General features: G+C 37.5%; 1 protein-coding gene across 12 annotated transcripts in view; it reads left to right on the top strand.

The window, feature by feature from the left end:
• LOC5578826 (progestin and adipoQ receptor family member 3) overlaps positions 1–20,933 on the top strand; it is a 103,574-nt gene extending 82,641 nt beyond the window's left edge. For 10 of the 12 annotated variants that reach the window (XM_021846159.1, XM_021846164.1, XM_021846189.1 and 7 more), the window contains 2 exons: positions 7,162–7,333; positions 16,357–16,635. In XM_021846159.1, coding sequence (XP_021701851.1) covers positions 7,162–7,333; positions 16,357–16,427 — 243 coding nt within the window. In that variant the 3' untranslated portion in view covers positions 16,428–16,635. Of the gene's footprint in view, positions 1–7,161; positions 7,334–16,356; positions 16,681–20,457 lie in introns of those variants that run through there. The other 2 variants (XR_002500761.1, XM_021846226.1) reach the window with 2 other exon arrangements.
• The last annotated feature ends 5,134 nt before the right edge of the window (positions 20,934–26,067 follow it).

Below are 26,067 nucleotides of genomic sequence, written 5' to 3' on the forward strand. Positions count from 1 at the left end.
GCATTGGGCGCACATGTCCTCGTGACTATGATTTTGATCGAGATTTGTTCTAAGTGTTACGTCTGTTTGTCTGTGATCATATGATATCTATATAGTTAGAGTCCAGCGACTCACCGACGCGACGCCCTCATAGATATGAAGGATTTGAGTGGGTGAGGATGTGATGGTCTAGCATTCACCATAAGCGAGTGAAACGACCGGGCAGGCTTGGGAACTGTGACCACTATTTACCACAGTTTATCGATTCTGCCAGTCAACCAAAACACAAAGTAACAGCAGCATCAGTACCATCAGGCGTTGCGCTGCCAACGGTTCACACACTGCTTGAATATTTTTGTTTCTCCACTAGGGTTATGTTCTACTTCGTCGTAAGCGCTACGATTCGTCGTATCAAACTTTAAATGCTCCACTACGACGGATATCCAAACTTACCTGCAACATAGATTCATTATCCAAGTGTAATTTTGTGAAAGCTGTTATGGTTTGTACACTTGTACACCAAAAATGCAATAAAACTACTGTATTTCGGTAAATAACTTCAGCTCAATTATCCACTTTTCACTTTTTCACCGAAATCGCATGGACGAACACGATTTGAGAGAAATGCTTAGCGATCGACTGAGCCACACCACTTTCCAACACAAATTTCTTCCCGCCCCCGTGGGTGACTTACTTCGCCGGGCACTTATTTTCACTATGGAAAACCTTCGTACTTCTTCACTGAAGGATTTCATTGCAATCACACGCCGTAAAACTTCGCCGCGTATAATTGAGAATGTAAACAAAGTTCAATCCGTCGTACTGAGAAAAAAAAGCTTGTGCGCATCAATGTGTGCGCGACGCTCGACGTAAAAGTACGATTCCTTTGATTGTGTTGTTTTCGCTGTACTGTGGGCAAATGCCATAATTGTACGGTCAAAAGGAATTGTGTTCATAAATTTGGGCTGAATTTTGATGACGAACAATTAATTTTAAAGGAAATTAGTATATTCCATCATGATGGTGGATTGGAGAGAGATGCCCGTAGATCTATATATTCTAGTAAAACATTTTATTATAGCGTTGATATGTTGTGTTTTAACCATTCAATACACACAGTGAGCCGTGAGTTGTGAAACGAATCTGGAAACTGATTGCGACGGAGTTGAAAACGATACGACGGACTGAGAATACGGTAAGATGCATTTTATTTGCATTATTTCCAAAAAGAGATCAAGATTTATCAAAATGTTATTGTACAATGCTAAAGCCGTTTTAAGAAAGAATTGTTTGGCATCGGTTTGTATCAGCATCATTCACTGCAATACTGGGAAAATTGCAGCTCTCACTGATCAATGCTTAATACGATGGATACTAGCACATCACCCTATTGTCGTTTTCGGGCAGCCATCACGAGGTGAATGATTGAAGAAAAATGTTAAATAATGCAATCGCTATTATTTCGCTTGTGTTTTCAACTAATTGAAATCTATAAGCGCTAATAGCAAGAGCACAATCATTCCGTTGCGATACATATAAACAAGTTCAATTTCATGCTCCCTTTATCGAGCAAAAATGCAAACCCCCGAAAACCGGAAAAATCTTGTCACCACTGTGCTCGAGTCATTTCGCATTCGGGTTCGGGTGAAAAAACGTTGGGAAGAAGAAGATTACAGTTTTGAAGAGCCGTGACATTTTTTGTTTTGAACGGTCATGGTTTGCTTTGGATTTTTATGGTCGTGTAAAAAAATGTGAATTTCGAGGTGGTAAATGTTTGCTACAGTACAAATACGAGAATGAAAATGAGAACAGTATTTTTCAACATGTCTGGGCGTCTGGGCACTTGTCCAAAAACCTTATTTTTTTTATTTTAACTCAGCTAACTCACCTTCACCAAAACCCGTCCAAATTGGATTTCAAATTTTTTTGGTCGATAACTCATTCTTACCCATACCTCGGATGCGAATTAGAAGTGAACGTTATTAAATAAACACTTATAATTAAGTCAACTAGATATCTTACTCAAACGCGCTTTTAAGGCTAAGGAATCGATTGCAGAGATTCCTCTTGCCTAATTTTTCCCAAATGTTAGTTTTTGCAAAAAAAATATGTGAGCCTCAAAATGTATGAAAAACAGCAATTTTATTAGAATTTTGTTCTACGAGAACCAAAGAAAGTCCAAAATAGAGTATTTAACAGTAAATCATGTTCCATAGGGGCTGTCCATGAATAACGTAAGACATTTTTTAGGATCTTTCAAAATACGCCATTAACACACATGTCACTACCCCGAACGCCACTACCCCGTATGGGTCACTATCCCGATTGGGTCATTATCCCGAGCGCTATTACCCCGAATAAGCCATTACCCCGAAAAGTGTGAAGAACAGTGCAGTTTCTAGTTTTGTGACCAAAAATATCGACGATACTGTAATAATGCAAACTAGTTGGTAGTTAATGGTGCGTAAAATTCGTCGGTAGAATTTTCATCATATGTTTTCCCTTTCCTTTTCTTTCGAAATAACCTGTTGGCAACTATATTTTCTTCTTTCTAGGACAGGGCCTGTTTCTCAGCTCAGTAAGCATTTTTACAGTTATTGATTTTATAATTGATCAGTTTTGTATTTGTGTCTCTATGCCCAGGGAAGACGGCCCATCTCTCTCAATATGTTGAGCTTGAGTTTGATTGGCCGCCCGTGGTTGCTACTCCAGTATCGCCAGATCAGTAGCACTTACACAAGGAATGCTTGGGATTAACAGACACCCTCAGTGTATAAGTGCAGGTGGTCTTCTATTTTTAGGCAATAATGCTGCCTGCCACTTCAGAATGCCGACCAACGAGGGGAAGGGGGAGGAATTTATCATTAAACTGGCTCCCACGCTAGACCGTATATACCACTGCGTCTACGCCAGTTCATGCGGAAAGGGTATAGGGGCGGTAATTTTTATGGTACAGAGGCTTGGCTGTTTGGTTAGCAGACTGCTTATGTATCAGCCGTAATGAAAGGCGTGTTATAATGATAGAAGAATGGAAGCGTAGGGAAAGGTTTTTTTTTGTCAAAAATAAAGAAAGCTGCATATTCTATGCCCTGGGAAGCTGGAGATATTCTATGCCCTGGGAAGTCGAGAAAATTTCCAACCCGAAAAGATCCTCGACCGGTGGGATTCGAACCCACGACCCTCAGCTTGGTCTTGCTGAATAGCTGCGACCGCTACGGCTATCTGGGCCCCTAATCTCTCCCTATGTCGATAATTTTATAGGTCCCTTCAGTCTGCATACATTTGTTCTCTCCTTATCTCGATATGCTCCTTATCTCGATATCTCCATATCTCGATGTGTTTCTGTTGATTCTTTGTTCCCAATTTTCTCTCCGTATGTCGATATAACCAATATCGAAGGTTACTAGACCAAAGTTTTGGGATTCAAAACAAGTTAGAAGCACAAAATGAAGTCTGTTTGTGTATTACTTTCTTGGCAACGGAGTGTCTCGATCTCTCCCTATCTCGATGGTCCCTTCGATATCGAGATGTGAAGAGGCGACTGTATTAAGAATGGATGATAGAAGCAAGTGAAAGATACAACTACAAAATACGATGAAAGGAATGGGCCTGGGGTTGAACCCATGACCTTCTGCGATTATTCACGTCAAAGCTGCAAGCATTTTATCGGAAACTGTTCTTTCATGTTGTCATTTGAAAAGCTAGTCACTAATGTTTTGTTTTGCTATACTAATCCAGAAAAATCACGTTTAAGAGTGCTACTGAATTAAGTTCACGATTTCGGCCTATACTGTGCAACACTTGCAGCGATCATATCAGAGTGATCATTAGGGCGATTCAAAATTTAAAAATGTTTGAAAATCCAATCTCCCATATTTCCCTTACCATCCCCACCATAAAAATTGAGTTCTATGAAGTTTTCAGCTTTTTCAGTGGTGATTTAAAGGTAACTCAAGGACAATGTAGGTTATGGAAATTATTACAGAGAAATTTTGAAAAACGTTCCAAACAAGTTTGTACTATAATATGAGTACAAACTTATTATACAATAGTGAAAACTCATTCCTCAAACCTTAATGAAGAATGTTGCTGAAGAAATAAATTTCTTCAATTTTTGTTTGGGATTTTGTCGATGTTTTGAGGGATATAAGCAAAATAATAGCAAATAAATTAAGAACATCTCTTCTCCTATCCGTCGGATTATCTTGCTCTTTTAAGCAAATGTATTTATTATAGTTAGAAGAATGAGTTTTCACAATAGGATGATGAGTTTGTGTTTACATACCAGTACAAAGCTGAGAATTTCACAGAACACTATTTTTATGATAACGATTATAAGAATGATATAAGAGATTGAATTTTCAAACTTTTTTGAATTATGAACCGCGCTAATGATCATCCATTGCCATCGCTTAGTAAACAATATGTTTTGGAAGATCCTAATGCCAGTAGACTGACATCTAAAAATTGTAAGTGGAGGAAGTGGGTAGCAAAGTACAAGAAGACTTTACTCCATCGTAATTTTGCGCATATTATTATCCTTTTCATAACAAATTCACTCTTTTTTTAAATAGAGTTGTGCAGAGCATTGTATTGTATCTTTGTGGATCTCACAAAAATTGAAGGACAAATCCAAACGTAACTTATTATGTAAGATTTTTTTGCTGAAAACCTTGCTTCTCTTTTGTCTTCTAATATTTGAAAAATATATAGCTTAAGACAAAGTTGATTTATGCACATAAGGAACCATGCAATTATCTCCCTGTCTTCTAATCAGAGTTGATCTCAAAATGTTTCGAGGTAATGGCGTTCGAAGTAGTGACCCATTCAGGGTAGTGGCGTTCGGTGTAATGACTCATTCGGAGTAATGGCTTTCGGGATAATGGCATTCGGGGTAGTGGCATTTGGGGTAGCGGCATTCGGGGTAGTGTCATAAAGTCACTATATAGATACAAGTGAATTAAGCGATATTGAACACATGAATATGATGTTTCGAAGTGTTTATATATTTCTTATAAAATCAAGATAAAAAGCTTTCAGATGATCATAATTATAATATCGCTGGATTTATTATTCAAGTTTTATATTTTTTTGTTCTTAGCTGATCAGTTGGTACATCGACACTAGTCGTAGACAAAAATTTAGATGCAGTAAGCTGCTGGAGGGCCTTCCTCAGGCAAGTGGTTAGAGTCCGCGGCTACAAAGCACATCCATGCTGAAGGTGTCTAGGTTCAAATCCCAGTCGGTCCAGAATATTTTCGTAATGCAAATTTCCTTGACTTCCCTGGACATAGAGTATCATCGTACCTGCTACACGAGATACGAATGCGAAAAATGGCAACTTTGGCAAAGAAAGCTCTCAGTTAACAACTGTGGAATTGCTCATAAGAACACTAAGCTGAGAAGCAGGCTCTGACCCAGTGGGGACGTTAACGCCAATAAGAAGAAGAAGAAGCTGCCATTTTAATGCATCAAAATCTTGAGGACAAAATGTTTTGTTCCCAAAAACAGCACCATTTACGTATGTGATTTAACATTAGCGTCTTCGGAAGATATATCAAAAATACCTCAATTAACAACTTTGCAGTATAAAGTTTATTGCTGAAAAGGTCCTACCATAAGATAAAAGTGAGCTTTTTAGCCGTTAGAAACAGCGATCTGCCCCAGTGTGCTCCATATGCATTTCAAATGTGAACCGACAGCCAAACAACCCTGCATTCCATACCGCGCATCAAAATCGACGATCGACAACGTACGACCTTGCCACGCGTGGCCGGTGGTCATTTTATACGCATCGCATTCGCGGTCAATCGTGTATTCATTTATGTGATCCATCTCCAGCCTTGGAAGTGAAATTCGACAAACCACTAAACCCACCACCGACTTCGGGCCAGGCACCTGATGCGATGGATAACGCGACGATGCGACACGCATTGCATAATTTCGCGCCTCAAGTCTAATGTCAAGCTCATTGACATTAGTCGTCCGCATCATCAGTATTCGACGCCGTTATCGCTTGATTCGCGTTGGCGGCTATGCGTTTGATCGGTTTGACCTGATCGTGTGTACATGGTGTTTCACAGGCCGTTGTAATCAGGAAACAAAATCTTCATCAAATCTGTGCTTGTAGGTCGTTTTCTATGGTAAAGATGCATGTTTGGGCAAAATTTGAATAAAATATTTGATTTCCGATTTGAAGTTACGACCTATTGATAATATAAGTCCATGAATTTAATGAAAGCCAGCCCAAATGAACAATGATAGTCCTCAACTTACCAAACAACCCTTGACCGAAGACTACATATTTCCAAGTGGTCTCATGAGATATCTGCAGAACAAAAATTTCATGTTCACTAGCGCCGCCTGGTGCCAAAACTTCGAATATTTTGTTCCAACTAATAACAGCTACTAAAATACTGTTTCACAGGCCGTTGTAATCAGGAAACAAAATCTTCATCAAATCTGTGCTTGTAGGTCGTTTTCTATGGTAAAGATGCATGTTTGGGCAAAATTTGAATAAAATATTTGATTTCCGATTTGAAGTTACGACCTATTGATAATATAAGTCCATGAATTTAATGAAAGCCAGATATATTTGAAGGTTTTTTCATTCACCGTTATAATTAGAAGAAATATATTATCGAAACTTAGTTAAAGGTTCTTTTGTTAAGTTATTTGTAGCCTATAGGCAGAGTTTTGAGTAGAAGTTGGTGTTCATGGCTACCTGGATGGTCCCTAGGATCGCAGTTACACTGGTTTTATATTTGGGTTTTTTATACGAGTGGCGTGAGGTGACTAAATTGTCGGTCTCGTATAGCGAGGTGACAATACTCGACTCGAGTGAAGTGACTCTCCATTTGATATACACGGCGAGTCACTTCACTCGAGTCGGCAATTGTCACCTCGCTATACGAGACCGACAATAGTCACCTCACGCCACTCGTAGAATAAACTTCAATTATGTAACTCGATACCTCCCTAACTCGATGGTCCCTTCAATATCGAGTTGGAGAGAACTGACTGTATAATCGAAAGAGCGTTACTTAGAGACGGGCCTCACGAGAAAATAACGGTCTGAGGAGCACCGTGGTATATCTACTGCACCTTCGATGAACACAAGGATTGACCTCCAAATTCGATTTTCGATACTTACCTACCCATGTTTTCTCTTCTCGTCCGTAGTTATTCATTCCACGCGTGATGGTGATGTATTTGCTGACGGGCACGGCCTTCCTGATCTACGTCACCAGGATACCGGAACGGTGGTTCGCCGGCAAAGTGGATTACATCGGGCACTCGCATAACTGGTGGCATGTGTTTGTTCTGGCAGCTCTCTACTACTGGCACAACAGCGGTAACTATGAAACAATTTTTGCACCATTTTTAATTGCTTCACCACACCTGTACCTCTTTTGTAAATAATTACTATCAGACTAACACCCTTAAAACGTTTCCAGGGGGAATTTTGAGTATTTTTCTACTTTTGCACAATGATGTTCTTTCATTTTATCCTCGGTTCATCAATATGTCGACTTCGTTGGGATGTTTCTCCAACTGTTTGCACATGTCGAAGGCTTGTTTCATGTGAGATACTAAATTCATAGGTTTATTTGGTGAGGGACCATATGAAACTCTAGAAAAAAAAATAATTCACGATGAACATATGCATAAGTACATGAACATATTTTACATTCCATGATAACATCAGGCAAGTTGTTGAGATTGGTAGCTTGAACTTAAGACCTTGTGGTTGAATGATCTCTCGTGATTGGTAATTCAAAATTGACGATTTAGTTGTACTTATTCAAAGTACAAATCCGACTAATAATTAGTTTTGTTGGAAAGTTCAACTTTTAATGATTCTCTGTTACAATTTACGACGTAATGAAAACGTTTTTGCCATTCGTTTTATGACGCCATTGGAAGATAAAAATCGTATATAAGGTTTCGTGTTTCCAAGGACAGATTCGCAAATTGTCGAATCATTACTTTTAGAATCATAGAAAACACTCCAAATCATCAAAAATTACTCCAGTCGACTCTCCACATCTCGATGTTCTACATCTCGATATCTCTCCCTATGTCGATGATTTCATAAGTCCCTTCAGTCTGCATACATTCTCATTCTCCATATCTCGATATCCTCCTTATGTCGATATCTCCATATCTCGATGTGTTTCTGTTGATTTTTCGTTCTCAATTTTCTCTCCGTATGTCGATATGAGCAATTTCGAAGGTTACTAGACCAAAGTTTTGGGATTCAAAACAAATTAGGAGCGCAAAATGACGTTTGTTTGTGTATTACTTTCTTGGCAACGGAGTGTTTTTCAATCTATTATTCATCAAAGATTTGTTCTTTGTTTCGATCTCTCCCTATCTCGATGGTCCCTTCGATATCGAGATGTGGAGAGGCGACTGTAGAATTGAATTTCGTTTATTTGCACATTGAATATAGCCCTAAAACAAAAGCCAACGTCCGAAAAAAAACTTAGTCTTGAATTGGATTTCAGAACGTCCAGAAAAATAAAACACGTTTTCGATGTAATTACAAAAACTTCCTCGGTTAAATAGTTATGTTGTATCGAGGTAAACTGTTTTGCTTTGTTTTTGTTTTTTATTTTTTGTAAAATTTTCTTAAGTTTGCAATGCAGTCGATGCTTGAAATAACGACATCAGTAAAGAAGTTTTTATATGTAGATCTCTATAAAAGAAGCTCAACATGTCTCCCCTGGAACTGCTCTTGGGATTCCACTTTATATTCCTTTAGATATTTTCCGTGAGATTGTTCAAGGAATTTCTACAATAATCATTCCAGGGATTTCCCCATAAATCGTTCATGGGAGTACTTAGAATTTTTCCAGCGAGTCTTATCGGGTGTTGAGCGAATTTCTGTAACGCGAGTAGTCGCGCGTTGTACTTTGTACAACACCCTTGGTTTTTCATGTTCAACTTTGTTTCATGTTCGATCTAGATTAAATATGAAAAAAAAAAAACATATATTCGACAAAGTTGTTTAGGAGATCAAGCTTGATCTTGCTGAGTAGCTGAGTGTTTACCGCTACAGTTATCTGGGCTCCCAAATGAACAATGATAGTCCTCAACTTACCAAACAACCCTTGACCGAAGACTACATATTTCCAAGTGGTCTCATGAGATATCTGCAAAACAAAAGTTTGATGTTCACTAGCGCCGCCTGGTGCCAAAACTTCGAATATTTTGTTCCAACTAATAACAGCTACTAAAAAACTTTGCCGAAGACGCCTAAGATCTTTCTAAGTGGTCAGGCTTCTGATACATCTTCTAAAAAGAAAGCTCATTAGCGCCATCTGGTGGCAAAGTTTTGAATCAGCTGGCTCCAACAATGATAGTCATTGACATACTGAAAAAAATGCACACGAAACAAATGTTCTGGTGGAAAAATCTCGAATTTTTTGGCTAAAATAAAAAAGCCCGTGAGCTACTGAGCAACTTTGTCGAATAAGGCAGCTCTTTAAGTGGTCAGACTCATGACACGAACAATGATAGTCCTTGTCTTATAGAACAACTTTTTTTCAAAAAACATAAGGAATTGGTTGATTACTGGTTCCAGGAATTCTAGCTAAGAAGATATTGTAACAAGTATATGGAATTCACTGGAAATTCTCCATGCATTCCCTCTTAAACTCATTCAGGAATTAAAACTGAAGTTCCTATTTAGTACTTCAATTTTTGATTAATGCCTTTTAAAAAATAAAATACTAATAGTGTTAATTCTGAAAAATTCTAATAGAAAACTATAGGTTTTCACAGAGATATCTCTAGAAAAACTATAAAGAAATCATCGGATGCATTTCATTAAGAATTTACAGAATAACATTAGAAGATGAAGTCTGGAAGTAAATAAAATTGATTTAAAAAAAAAATGATGTGACACCTGCAACAATCCCTCAAGTAATTCAGAGTGTTTTGAACTATTTGGAGGATTCTGGTGAGTGAGTGATTTCTTAATGTGATATTAGGGGAAGTCTTATAAACCTAGAACCCTTTTTTTAATTTCTTGAAGTAGTTTATCAAGGATTACTTGCGAAAAAAATCTTAATGTAAAACTCATGAACACATGCTTTGTATTTTTGAAACAATACATTTGATAGAAAACATTGAAGAATTTCTCTAACAAATTCTCAAGGAGTGCAAAGTACCCGGAAGAGTAGCCGAACAATCCTGGATTAATTCCTGGAAGAATGTCCGATTCCTTGAAAGAATATAAAGAAAAACTCGTTGAGCTGAAATTCTCATTTGAACCAACTGTTTAACTATTTAAAACAATGTGCAACAAGGAACTCAGGTATATTCCGGTGTCGAAATGGCCAGAGCAAAATCTCCCTTCACTTAGCCTACACATTGAACCAAGACACGCTACTCTGACCAGGCCAAGTCTACTTCATTTTCATTTGTTTAATTAACATCTAAACAGATAAGGGGTGGTCCATTAATTACGTAAGTGTTTATAAGGAAGGGGGGGGTTCGAGATTTCTTACGCGATATACAAATTATTTTCGATTTTCATACAAAAAATCTTACCCTTGAGAAGGGGGGGTTAAAAAACTGACAAAATTGTCTTACGTAACTAATGGACAGCCCCTAATTCTGAATCAACAATTTCACGCCACAATACTCGGCCGCATCTCTCCATCCTCGGTTCTGCTCCACGCTCGCCAAATCGATGCGCTCTTGATCCGCCCACCTAGCTCGCTGCTTCTGCTAGTTCCACGCCTTCATGTACCAACCGGATCCGAAGCGAACACCATCTTTGCAGGGTTGCTGTCCGGCATTCTTGCAACATGCTCTGCCCATCGTATCCTTCCAGCTTTGGTCACCTTCTGGATATTGGGTTCGCCGTAGAGCCGGGCGAGCTCGTGGTTCATCCTTCGTTGCCACACACCGTTTTCCTGCACACCGCCAAAGATCGTCCTAAGTACCCGACCTTCGAAGACTCCGAGTACTTGCAGGTCCTCCTCGAGCCCGTAGAGGACTACCGTCCTTGTGAGCGTCTTGTACATGGTACACTTTGTGCGGGTCTGCATCTTTTTTGACCACAGCTTCTTGTGGATGCCATAGTAGGCCCGACTTCCACTGATGCTGTGCCTCCGTATTTCACGGCTAACGTTATTGTCAGCCGTCGGAAAGGATTCAAGGTAGACGAACTCGTCGACCACCTCGAACGTTTCCCTGTCTATCGTAACACTGCTACCTAGGCGCGCTTGGCCCCACCAACTAGCATGCACTTTGTCTTCGTCGCATTCACCACCATTTCAACTTTTGCTGCCTCGCGTTTCAGGCGGGTGTACAGGTCTGCCACCTTTTTGAATGTTCGGCCAACAATGGCCATATCATCCGCGAAGTAAACAAATTGACAGGATCTCGTGAAAATTGTACTTCGGCTGTTAAGCCCGGCTCTCCGCATAACACCTTCTAGCGCGATATTGAACAACGTGCACGAAAGTCCATCACCTTGCCGTAGTCCCCGGCGGGATTCGTACGAACTGGAATGTTCGCCTGAAATCTTCACACAATTTTGCACACCTTCCATCGTTGCTCTTATTAGTCTTGTGAGCTTCCCGTGAAAGCTGTTCTCTTCTATGATTTTACATAGCTCTACGCGGTCGATACTATCGTATGCCACCTCGATGAAAAGGAGATGCGTTGGGACCTGGTATTCACAACATTTATGGGATCCAAATGCCATCCAAAAAGTAGACTGGAGCGAGAATCTAATTTGTTTATATAACCGTGTCCCAGGCTAATGGCCAGCCTTTCCGGGTCCATTTTTATGAGTTCAGCTCCGATATCATCCTTGCCAGCAGATTTATTATTCTTGAGCTGAATAATGGCATCCTTAACCTCCCTCAAAGTAAGGGCTGGCCTCTATCGTCCGCAGAACTGACGAAGGCATTTGTTCTGTTGTCTCGACCTATATTTCCTGTGCTCTCAGAGCCATTCAAGTGTTCGTCGAAGTGCTGCTTCTACCTTTCGAACGCTCGTCCGTCAAGAATCTCCCATCCTTATCCCTGTATTCCTCGGCTCGCGGTCCGAAAATGTTTCGGGATGCGTTGAGTTTCTGATAGAACCTACGTGGCACATTATCTCATTGATCCGCCACCACCCGATCACGCACCTCTGCATATCACCCATCACTATAAAAGCTGTTCCCAGCTCGTGTGTGTTACCGCAGCTCTGGTAGATGGTATGGTTACCTCTAAACGTTCGCACCATTCATCCCTTCCAACATGCTTCCTGCAACGTTACGATGCCGAATCCACGGTCCTTCAGCACATTGGCGATCATGCGTGTGATACCGATCCCGAAGTTGTGAGGTTTACAGTTCCACGTACCGAGCATTGTCTTGTGTTCCCACAGGATTTTCGCACTAAGCAATAATTCCTTGCTGGAAGAATAGAGTTATAGAAAACCAGACTAACGCAAATAGCAAGCATAGCTGTTGACAATTTTCCAACAGAATTATTGATTGAATTATTTTTGACTGCTTGAACGCGGTTCAGTGATTTTTAATGCGAATCGTGAGATTAGCGAGACTGATCTCAAATGAAATAGCTCTTACGGGATTATTTGAGTTAGAGTTTGAGTCAATGATTTTCACATGTTGCTCTAGAATTGTCTCAAAACATAACACTCAAAAGAGTGAAATCTATAAAGTCTTCATCATTCATCCAAAGACGAAATATTCGTCTCTGATTCAAATCCACCCTTTTGTTCGTAGAGCGCCATTAAAACAATCAGCATTTTTTTACAATCATAGAATATCGCGATGAGCATTGTTTGATACATACATTGTTTGATACAGGATTATCAAAGCCTTCGATATAAAGGCCCAGAAGATCAACGGAATCAATTTTGATCATTGTGATCATTCGGCAGCTTTTTTTCGCGTACATTTGTCCGAAGAGTCTCATAGAACTTAGAGTAGTAAAGGATGTTCTACATCCAAAAAGGCCTTTAGTAACTATTTCATCTCTTCCCCAAAGTAAGCTTGATTGAGATGGCCAAGAATGCTCGTAACATTTATAGGTGAGAAAAACGAGCAGAAATTACTTGAATGACTAAAACTATTGATTCTGTAGATATATGGAAAATATTTTGAAAATGTGAAATTTGCCATACACATTCATGGATATTTCAACGCCTATACAACCCAAGTAACAATTCCACAGCAACTTGGCTTTCGTGTGGATTTAATAATGTTTTATGACAGTTACGTGATTGCTATAATACTTAGAGGCGACATTTAACGTTGCCAAAAGATGATATTTTGTAATTCGGCTCTTGGCTATATTCAAAACCTTTCAGAGCCAAAACATAAAGTCAAAATTTTGTGGCTACAAAACCTGCTTTATTGCAGCATACAATACCTTATTTCAACTGCTTGCCGTGGCTGAACGACTCTAATTTGTTACGGCTATGATAAAAGACTCATATAATACAGCTTGTTGTCATAAAAGCTGATTTTAAGCTGCATGACTTCCACTTGGTTTCTCATGACTTACCTCATTTATACCTCCCAAATCAGTATTGGAGCTCATAAGATGCGAAAACACTATTTGCATTGCAAATTTAAAACTTACCACTCCAATATAACGTCTTTAATATTGCATTATTACTAAAGAACACTTTTTTTCTAATGAGAAAAGCAAAACTGATATGCGTTTTCATTTTTTTTTTTTGCGTACATTCTTCACAACAGCACGCCCGAACTGTCAAACTGTGTTAAATGCTGCTTAGTTACCATAAAAAGCGAAAAATAGCTGAATCATCTTAAATCAGCATTTATTAAGGCAATTTTACATCCATAAATGCCGAATCATAGCAGTTTGCCTTATTTATGTATTTATGATAACAAACCAGCATTTGTTGATGGCAATCTATCAATTATGATTCCGCCATATTAATTTCACTCCGTTTGCCACAATTTCACTATTTCAAATCATATTATCTCCATGAATTTGTTCATAAGATGCTATGGAGTGATGATTTAACTGACTGAATATAATTTAAAGCACATTTACTGTCCAAGCAAACCACGAAATGTTGAATTCTTTACCTGGCGATTTTTTAGCAAAAACTAAATAACTAGAAATATGCCACTTTCAGAGGGGGGACAGGTAAATTTACTTCTTTCACATCACATTTCACAGTAAATCTCACTCGGCACTAAAGATTCGAGCACTATATCCAAATAAATCACACGAAAAAAAAAAGCACTACGAAATAAACTATCACGACCGTGTTTTCAATCTTATTTTGTTTTGTTTACGTTGGAACAAATCCGGCAAGATCAACGTTATGATAAAATAATTTTCGAGATGAAACGACATTCATCTAGAACAGGTGGCCTCAAAACAGCTTCCATAAATGCTATTTTGCTTTATTTGTGTGACATAAATATACACTTCATAGCCTCTTTAAGAGTGGGCCAACTAGGCACGTTCTAATCTACAAGAAGTTTGGGGGGATGCGATGAAGGCAACAGTGCCTTGACCGTGGTTTTATGGGCGTTTATTTATAGCAACCTGGAAGTAATTCATAAAACTAAAATTGTTACTTGGGAAGTATTTCATTCTTATGTAATATTATTCTGCGTACACACACTAATACCTAGGGTTGTATTTGAAATTGATCAAGTTACTGCCGCTAATGTGATTTTTTACCCCGTAATCTACGATAGACGTGTAAATTTCAGCGTAAAATCATGCAAATAAAGGGAATGCCAGATTTGTCGCAAATTTTGCATGTCACATTGTGTAAAATTACATCAACATCATGTAAATTTAGGCGAATTATCGTGTAACCGGTTAGAGCCCATGCTGGATTACACGATGTATAGCGGAAACTTACATGACGTTATTGTAATTTTATACGATATGACGTGAAAATTTGCGACATATCTGGCATTCCCGTCATGTGCATGATTTTACGTTGAAATTTACATGAATTTTTCTTTCTGTGCAGTGCAAACTTTCAGAAAATTTGGCCGAGAAAAACCCTCGCGCCAAAGTGAATCGAGGCAAGAGTTTCTCATATTGTTATTTGAAAAACTAGTCTGTGGCAAAAAGCCGAATCACAATACGTCGTAGGTCGGAGAGAAAAAAACAGACGGATTATGAAGCCTAATTTTTTTTTACGATGTTCTGTTTATATACTTTTGTCCTTAAACCCTAAACTGATATTTTCCATTAGTATTCGGATTCTGAAGCAATTGGGCATACAGTAGAGTGATGCAAATTTTGAAATTTAGCTCCCCTATGCTTAAACGATTTTAATTATGGTAAATAGCATCCTCCCAAAGTTTGAAGTGATTCGGAAGAAATTTGGCTGTGCACACGCCATTTGAAGTTTATATGGAGATTACTATGGAAAACGCCAATATTTTGTGTTCAGCCCTCTATCTCTTCGTCATAATATTTTGTGGAAAAGTGAACAAATTTTTCTAATGTGAAATCCTCTCAGCTACAACTTTGCCGAAGACCACTTTTTGATTGGACGTCAGGATAAATTGTTATTCATCATCATAAAGTGGGTTTGCATTTTACATGCTTAACTAACTGCTCAGCAGGCAACAGTGGTGCTCCTGGCAGGAAGAATAGATCAAAGTAATCCAGGCTACTATGTTCTACAGCAAAAATGCAGTGTTGCTCTGAAAGTAATTGAATGATCATCTCAGCGTGGTTTGAACTTTTGAATCAAGAATAACAAATTATCCAGACATCCAATCAAAATGTTGTCTTCGGCAAAGTTGTAGCTGAGAAGTTTTCACATGAGATGAGTGTGTTCACTTTTCCATAGATTATTATGACGAGCAATTAGAGGACTGAACACAAAAGGTTTGCGTTTTCCATAGTACTTTCCATACAAATTTCAAATAGCGTGTGCACAACCAAATTTCTTCCGAATCACTTCAAATTTTGGGAGGATCATTTTCATCATAATTGACATCGTTTAAGCATAGGGGAGCAAAAACTTCAAAATTTGCATCAGTCTAGCATACAGCGTACAGAAATACTCATAATAAGTTTAAGTACATAGCAGAACTAATCCTTGCCTTACAGTAGGTATTTTCAGATAAACTAACAGCAACAAATATTTCTTTTATTACGTCCTTTACATATTCAGTGTCGGGATCTGTATCTGCTATTAGTTTACTAAGTATTGGAGTAGTTCTTTTCTGGTTACTTCGAAGTTACAGCACTAGGCATATTTAATCTATACTCACTTCTCCACCGAACAGTAGAGCTACCAACAAGTCCTCAGTCTGCTAAATCCGTAGAAAATGCAAACGAAACCATACTATCTGAGACCGATACACGATTCCTTTCTTCTTCGCAGGTTTGGCCTTTGCATTTTTCATGATTGATAACGGATGCGTGGAAGATAGAGATAAATGTTACCGATTGTAAATAAATGGATATTTATCGAACGACATGTTTAACTATTCCTACCAATTTTTTGTTTATTTCAAAATCAAGCGCGTTATTTGTTTTACTACGTTAACCATTTATATACAGTGTTGTTACGATGTAGTTCATTCGGGTTCATTGAGGTTTCGGTGGCAGGCGGCAAGCGCGTAATTTTTAACATTATACCGGTAATAATGTTTAGTGGAAATAATAGGATCTAACCAGAAAGAAAGGACATTTCTAGAACTCACAGGTATAAAGTACAATGGAGGCATAGTCAAATACATTTCTCTCGACCAATGTTGAAAAAACTTAATTGTTGATTTCGATTATTTATACACCAACCAAGCAAAAAAAAATGCGTATTTCTTTAATGTGAAGATGCATCGAAGTCAAACCTCGAATTTTCAAGAGCACAAATCTAGAGAACCAGACAACTATTTGTGCTGAAAATTTAACTCAGTGGTCACTCGTTGATGGTGACCAATCGATCAAATCAACGCGAACGGTTGTCGGGTTCTCTAGATTTGAGCTCTAGAAAATTTGAGGTTTGACTTCGATGCACCTTAATAGTATTTTATGTGTTCCACAGTATGCGAGATATGTAGGTTCCAAGAAAAAAAAATGCCCTCTAAAACACTACTATGCCAGACCGTTACTACACAGCATAAAATTTTTTTGCCCAAAATACCGCCTTTTACTTATCTGAGGATTCTGAATCCATTACCATATATATCATAGAGCGATAGACCTTTGAGACAAAATGCAATGTTTAGGTTTAGAGTATGGTGGGGCAAAAGTTCGAGCGGAGTTTTAAATGTCAAGACTTTTAAACGTCATGGTGGTTCGAATAGTAGAGCAAGGTGGGGCAAAAGTTCGACCTTAGTGGTATAATCAAAGTTTCCGGGAAAATAATAACAGTTAAAACTAAACAAATAGCATACAGTGAACCTTCTACAAATTGGCTATAATTTTGCTGAATAAACTTGTGTCAAAATATTTACCCATTTTTTGTTATAACAGTTTCAAAATTGATTGTCTTAAACGAACTTTTGCCCCACCGGTGGGGCAAGAGTTCGAATCTAGTGTGGGGCAAAAGTTCACTGGCAAAAACACAAAATATCGATCCTTATATGACAGGCATTCTTTACACCAGCCGTAAACTTAAGTTTACCGGAAAATACACACTAAATTTTCATCAAAAAATTTCCCAAAACCGGGTTAATTGTAATATACTCAAAAATAGCAGTTTTTCGCAAAACTAAGTGGAAATGCAAAATTTTGGTGACAGTTTTCACGCGATCGGACAAATTTAACTAAATTTGAAGATTATATGTGGGTTTTAGGCAATTTGCAAATTTTTCCGTAATTTTATACATGGGTCGAACTTTTACCCCGCAGATTCGAACTTTTGCCCCACTATGGGCCAAAAATTGTTTTCAAGCATTTATGCAAAACCTAATACACCTCAAAGGAACATTATGATAGGCCTAGAAACGCCCTTACATAAAATATTGAAAAAGATTTTATCTTCAATTGGTTCCATGCAACGAAAGTTTGACCAAAAATTACAATATTCACGTCGAAAAACAACAAATAGCCATAACTTTTCCAAATCTCAATCGATGTTTATGAAATTTGGAGTGAAAGTCTCTTACTTGAATATCATTCGAACCACCATGATATTTATAAGATTTGTTTTGAATTGAGCTAGAAATCTTAAAAAGAAACTCTTACCCCACTCGAACTTTTGCCCCACTTTACTCTATTAAAGTAAGTAACTTTCACTTCAAATTTTAAATAAAACGATAGAAATTTAAAAATGTTATAAATATCGTGGTCTTTAATCAGATCCCCTTTCACCTCTGAAGGTCTGACACAGGCGTCGCTTTAAGCTATCTAACATGTTTTAAAACATCCCTTAGCACAGCGGTAATCAGGTCACCCGTAGGAAAAAAGGAGAGGAACTGGAATTACGTACTACAACACTGGCATAGAAGCTATCTCGGATATTTACCTTCAAATTGAAAAGATTCGAACGGTTAGCCGACGGGAGAAAATTAGCTTGTGAATGGGCATGATTAGCATTAACCTGATGGGTATGATATTTGAGCAAGCGATCGATAACTGAAAAATTGGAATTGTTGGAGATCTGCTTGAAGAATTCCTGCTACGAAAATTGTTGCCGTTTATCTGCCTGGTACGAGCCTCGGCAATTCGCTTACGAGAAGGGCAACACCAAAAATTAGACTTATGATTGCCACCGCAATTTGCGTATATAAACTTTTTGGTATCTTTTTTCACAGGACAGACGTCCTTAGCGTGAGAAGAACCTTCGCAAATCATGCATTTAGCATCCATGCGGCAATGTTTTGTTCCATGGCCCCACGGGTTCTGAAACTTTCTTCCAGGTTTCTGGAAATGTTTCCATGTCACAAAGCTTCCATATTATTTTGATCCCTTTTGTTAAAATGAACCAAACAATATTCTAGAGAAAGCTTTTTCTGAAAAATGCTAGATTGGGTTCTCTTTTTCATAATGATTACTTGGACTGGGAAAATACAAGTAACCGTTTTGGTTCATATTACTTAAGGCTTTCGTGAAGTATAACCGATCGAAAAGAATATAAATGTTATGTATTGTGGGATACCCTATTATGAGAGATAGTATGCTATACAATGTACCGCTCGGTTTGCTGCCAGTTGACGTTTATCCAACCGAGTCGGCATGCACTGCCAACACGCATATCACTAACGTATGCACGCAGTAGCACAATTCGTCCTCTTTCTCCTGTGGACTACCGACCCGACAAGACGTGCCGATCTGCATCGTATAGTGAGTATTGGCATCGTTGGGCAATCCTCTACGGGTTTATTCTCGGAATTCCACATGTATAATACCTCTGCGTAAAACATCGGGTTTTTTCTCGCTAGAGATCAATATTATGTCCATAAACATAAGGTTTTAAAATATTCTATCGGTAAAATTTGTTCCATACATTTTGTATGGGCCAATAGGCGTAGAAAAACGTTTTTTCATGGGTTTTAGTATTCCAAAATAGCCAGAAAGTATCAGTTTTAGTACTTCAAGCACTCGACACCAAACATTCGCAGGCAAAATAAGCCTATCTTATCACAAGATAACTACTACATTAGAATTGAAAGGGGTGTTACAATTCAATTACTGTTTTCAATCCATACTGAAACTAACCCACTTTCAAACTTAAGTTTCAGTGCAAAATTTTCAACACATTCTTGAAGATACATAGCATTTGAAAAGTCTACATTCAAGTATATAACGCGAGTTTTCAAAGCTTATTTTTGCAACTCAATGATCCAAACCTCTTATTGTTTGATTTGCTAGCTTTTGCGGATTTTAGAGAATGAAATTAAATTAATAAGACAATTATATTTTCTCTAACTTGTTTTGTTATATGAATTGAATTGAACATCCAAAGGTATTATTTTCAATTTCCATTTTGAAAAGATGTTTTTTCTAAGAGAAAAGCATTTCACACAAAAAAAAACAAAAAAAAAATAAAATAACAAAAAGTTGTAAAATAATGATTAACTTGCCACCGGTTGCCGGTATGAATTATTACGGTTTTTTAATTTTGAATTGCATGAACATTGCATGTTGATTTCGTTCATATTTTCATATAACAATAGTCCAATAACCTGTTTAAGGAAAATTATTGTCCTTAGTAATCGACTAACTAGCCACACATTGAAGATCAAATTAATAATTTTGATAGATATCAAACACGCAATTTCATTTAAACACGTGCTAATGGTTGGTGTATGAATAACATTGAAATGTTTGTACTCATTCAGATACATTGCAATAGTAACTCCTGGACAGTATGCAATACTTATAAAGCGAGGTCGCAGATCGCTTTGTCTGCAAGAAAATCCTGATTCTGTTCTTTGTTCTCATCGATTCACTATCCGCAAGCATTACAATAGCTTAAGAAATCTGCCGAAAATATCTCAATTTTCCAAACCACCCCCTAAACCCCGCCCCGTTCTAGGTATGAAATATGTTGAGTTCAGGATGACTCACGGATGCTCCGCTGGGGTTCAGTACACCTGACCAGATGCGCAAAAGACATGCCGCACACAAACACAGGGCGCACGATACTGAGAGAGAAAGAGAGACAACCGGTTACCAAGTTTATCATAGTTGTAAAAAACAGTAGAATAATTAAACTCTTATCCTTTAGTCAATTGTTACAGTTAGGTAGTGCTGAGCTCGCTATTCTAGTTGAATAGAATGGCGTGGTGAAGAAAAGTTGCTCAAAGTTTTCAGAAGAAAAAATAAACAATTACGAATGTAGACAATTATTACCGATGACGTACTATACATTTAATATAAAAAACGAATAGTATCAATTTTTACCAATTCGCAGTACAAGATGTGATCTAATGTGACGTTTCAATTTTTTTTTTCTACTTTCTATGTTACATTTGACTAGGTATTAATGACAATAAAATTCTGAAATGGGAAGTTTGGTATATTTTAAAATTAATGATGACATCCTTTATTCGGTAAGTATATTAAGTTGTTCATAAATAGTAATTAATAAATTTATGATAACACGGGAATGGGAACTTCCACTGCCACATCAACCGCTGTAGGATCTATGAAAAGAACTGGATTTTAGAATGTATCAGGTATCAGAAGGCGGGCTCCAATTCCCCAAATTCCCCACCAGTTGGGAGATTTGTGCCATCGTCATATTTGAGCCTATCTCATCATTTACCCGATGGGAGAGGTAAGGGAAGGGAAAGATGGGAGGAAATAGGAGTGCGGTCCCTTGAAGATCGCAAAAGCAAAATGAGTCCAACCCATACCACAATGGGTTCGAACAGCGCCCTAAGAAGGACACTGCAAAACGCATGAGCGTAAAGAGAGCGAGTTAAGAATAACAGAATGTCCTGAAGATTCAGGCTTCCGAATTCAGTTTCACTTCATAAGAATTTATCAAATAATTGGAATTGCATCTGCGCAAAAACTGGGCAGTTACATATCAGGTCATATGAAGTTCCATAATCGGATTCACAAATTCTGCTTTGACAGACGTGTTAAATACTTCGCCACCCTTGGAAATGGCTCAGTAATGTACAATTTTGTTTGACGACACGACTCCAAACTATTCCCACGGTGTGCCAGAAAATGTCCATGAATTTGGCACCCACCATTCGAAATATATATCACTCGAGCATCTTCTCCGTGAATTTTAAAATATTCTAACGAGGGAATCGAAAGTTATCGTGATATGAAAGTTTTGAGTATTTTGGAAGGGAAATTCACATGCTTATGAACATTTCCCAACGGTGCATCATTATTAACTTGTAAACCAGCCAAATTATCACTAGCTTTGCATTAAGCATTCAAAACATGTGATATCCAAGCACCTTCTCTGCAAATTTGAAATCATTTGGTCGAGAAAATCTGAAGTTACAGTGATTTGTATTTTTATGATTATTTCTATGATGTGTATATTAGAGCTTATTTATATGCCTTTGTTATGAAAGTGTACATAATTTACAAATAACAATGTCTATAGGACTGACCCTCGGCATTCAAAAAATACAGTAGTCAATTATCTTCGCAGTTAGTTTGAGAATATTTTATAAAAAGACAACATAACTAGAGTACTTTGAAGTTTTGGAGTAATTAAGATTTTTTTTTCAATCGTCTGAAATAGTGTGCCCAACACGCATTTAACAATTTCGACACAAATTAACTTAACAGATTTGCATTCAACTTGTATCTTTCATTGCAGAAATCCAATGCTTCATTAAATCACAAGCAAATGGGTTCGTTTTTGTAAAATTTGTTTCATTTCCGCGCCTTTTGCGGGTCAGTGTTTTGTTATGGCCCAAATAAGCATATTGGTGAAACTGAATAATTTGAAAGTGACACCTTGTTGCTCAGTCGAGTTTGGATTATCAACTGGTGAGATTGTTTTATTCTAGTGTTTTAAATAAGCTGAATATGATGGTTCACATTTTATTCATGACAGCGAAGGGGATACGTTTATATAAGTGTTTGCTCAATTAACAGTCAGTAGGAGTTTATTGTAGAAATTAACCTTGTTTCATGTTTTGCAAAATATGTAGATGCAACAAGCCTTATATTTTGTTTGGTTCCTTGAATTATTCGATACTGTAAGTGTCGACTTTTCCTTTAGATACTTATAGATTATTTTTTGGATTGATGCTGCATGATTTGCATCATACAAAATCTTTGAATGGTTCGTCATCAAAGGTATCGTAATATTGACTCTTCAGTCATGTTTTGGGCATAAAAAGGGTTACTTTTTATTTTATTGTATTCATTATGTTATTGACTTCATTATGTTTTGAGGGAGATATAACAGGGTATAACCAGGGAAAAAGATGTGATGATTCCTAGGACTATTGTAATTAAGCGTTTTGTTTACCAAGACGAAACTTTAATATAACCTCTTCCAATTTTCCAAACTACATTGACTTATCGTGGAAGTGCAGAGGATTCCAACGGCTTCCTCAAAGATAGTAACACGTAAATATTTATTCCATAACCCCAATTGACCTGTATTCGGACGCAGCAGTACCGCGTCCTGCTTATTACAAGGAATGAGAACTCCATTACTTACACACTAAAAGTGGTGCGATTAATCCTAAGTAGCATCAGTTGGTTCCTTGTGCATGTATAGTTGCTCTTGTAATAACGGAAAAGCAACAGTAGGCGGTCATTCACGCTATTAAATCACATTGATCAATATAGGTATTGATAAGAATTTGTTGCAATTAGTAGTGGTTGAAACATTGAACATGGTAATTTAATAATCAAAATATACTTCCAAAACTTCAAAGTACTTTAGTTATGTTGTCTCTAGATAAAGTATTCTCGAACTAGCTGCAAAGATGCTTGAATAATACATCTTTTAAATGCCGAGTGTCAGTCGTATGGACATTTTTATTTGTAAAATCTGTGCATTAATATAACAAAGCCATAGAAAAGCTCTAATATACACATCATAGAAATAATGATAAATATACAAATCACTGTAACTTCTGGTTTTCTCAACGTAATGATTTCAAATTTACAGAGAAAATACTTCGATATCACATGTTTTGAATGCTTAATGCAAAGCTGATGGTTACTTGGCTTGTTTAAAAATTAATAATGATGCACCGTTGAGGAATATTTATAAGCATGTGAATATCCCATGCAAAATAGCTCAAAACCTTCAAATCACTATAACTTTCGATTCCCTCGTAAGAATATTTTCATATTCACGGAGAAGTTGCTTGAATACTATATCTTTCGAATGGTAGGTACCGAATTCTTGGACATTTTTTTCTGTTAATAACGGTTTCTGGCACACCGTGATTCCAATATTGCTTGTGCTGAGTTGCCGCCCAAGAATTTATCCGAAGCTTCACCCAGCACTTCGAAATTGGAATAGCTGGCTCAGTGCCAATGAAGTCACACGGGTAGAAATCAGAATCCAAAAACAAGATTATGACTCATGATATCATGATTCCAGCGTGTTTTCATCTTATGAAAATACACCATGATTTGGACTCATGATATCATGAGTCAGATTGCCGTAACGCAACACACGCGTTAGGTTTTTGTAGCTGATTGCTCGGAATCATGATTCAAATTCCAAAAATGCTGAGTCGCGCATCCGTTTATGATCGACAAAATAAAAAAAAAGTTAAAAATAGCATACATTGAGATTCGAGCCAAGAACCTTCCGATTGTGAGCCACGTACGCTACCACTCAACCGCTTCGTAATCTTGAATTATGAGTGATCGATACGAATGAGATGAAGCAAAGTGCGCCGCTTAGTGTTTTCACACTGGATGTGATGCTTATGAGGAATCATGATTATGACTCCAGGAACCATGATTTGTGATCCTGATATTATGACCTAACCAATTTATGAATTTCATGATTTGTAAATCATGGTGTGGGGATCAGATTTTTATCCGTGCATGCGATGCTCCATCGCGAGCTAATGGCCAGATACCCAAACAAGGTTTTCAGAGTTGACTGAATTCAGTTCATCAATTTGAGTTCGACATGCGATAACAAGCTTCGACATTGAGTTGCTTCCCAGTGAACCCCCAGTCAACATTTTGGTTGGTATAACTTTTGATATACATCATTCTATATGAACCAATTCAATCGTATAGAATGCATGAAAAGGCTATATACCTACCAAAGTAGAAGCTATATGCCTACATGGCACGATCAGATATACGATGCCACAAAATTTGGATGAAAATAAACAAAAAAGTTTCCAGCGAAGTCTCGAACGTGGGACCTCTGGATTAGAAATCAGGCACCTAACCACTCTTGTGGAACTACTACTGCGATTATTGAGCTTATTGATGAGTTGATCAGTCAAATAGATCAAAAAAACATTGTTGGAGGTCTTTTCATTGAATTGAAAAAAGCTTTTGACACAATAAACCACGAAATTCTTCTGAAAAAACTCGACAGATGTGGTATAAGAGGAATCGCAAACAATCTTATAAGAAGTTATCTTTCAAATAGGAAGCAATTTGTTGTAATAAATGGCGTTCGTAGTAGTTTACGCCCAATTGATATTGGAGTGCCCCAAGGGAGTAACATTGGTCCTCTATTGTTTTTAGTTTTTATTAATGATTTGGGTAACTTAAGACTTCGAGGAATTCCAAGACTTTTTGCGGATGACACTGCATTGTTTTACCCGCAGGCCAATGTTCAACTAATTGTCAACGATATTGAAAAGGATCTTGAGAGTCTCATAGAATACTTCAACGGCAATCGTCTTTCGTTAAATCTGGCAAAGACAAAGTATATGGTTTTTCATTCTTCCCGTAAATCAATACCGCAACATCCTGACCCATGCGTCAGAAATGTTTATCTTGAAAAAGTTTCATCTTTCAAATATTTAGGTTTGCATTTGGATTTGAGTTTCCATCACATTTCTTTTCCATATAGATTAAATATCCATAATACTAGACATGCATTTGAGCTTTCGAGAAGCAGAACATACACGAATCTGGGGCTAGAACGTATCACCAGTTACGGCCCTTTAAAGTTTAATTCACTTCCAAATGATTTAAAAAACATAATTAACAACATTCATTTTAAAAGCAAGCTGAAGCTACATTTACTGAGGAATGTAAATGATTACTTACTGTAACGTGTCAACCATTTAATAATGTAGGGTTTTTCTGGCTCATGCTAGTTTTTACCTGCATAATTTTCTTACTCGTAGTTATTTACTGTTTGTTATATTAAGCCACAATCGTTATCACTGTAGTTTGTAATATGTTTATCAATCTGTTATATATTCCTTATGTCTGTGAATCCCTTCAAAGGAACAATTCTTCACTGGGATTTCACACTGTTTGTACCGTAAAACGGGGTAACTTTGATAATGCGGGTAACTTTGATAGTGCGAGACTCTCAACATACTAAACGAAATAATAAAGTTCCTGCTAATCTGTTAAGCAAAACGAATGCAAAAGTAAAGAGTATTAGTATGACACTTCATTTTAAAGCTATTTTCGTTGGAATCAAGTACATTTGAGGATTTATATGCAAATATGGAAAATTTATAAAATTTTAGCAATTTTGAAATGCTCT

This window comes from Aedes aegypti, chromosome 1, assembly GCF_002204515.2.
Source record: "Aedes aegypti strain LVP_AGWG chromosome 1, AaegL5.0 Primary Assembly, whole genome shotgun sequence".
Taxonomy (NCBI): domain Eukaryota; kingdom Metazoa; phylum Arthropoda; class Insecta; order Diptera; family Culicidae; genus Aedes; species Aedes aegypti.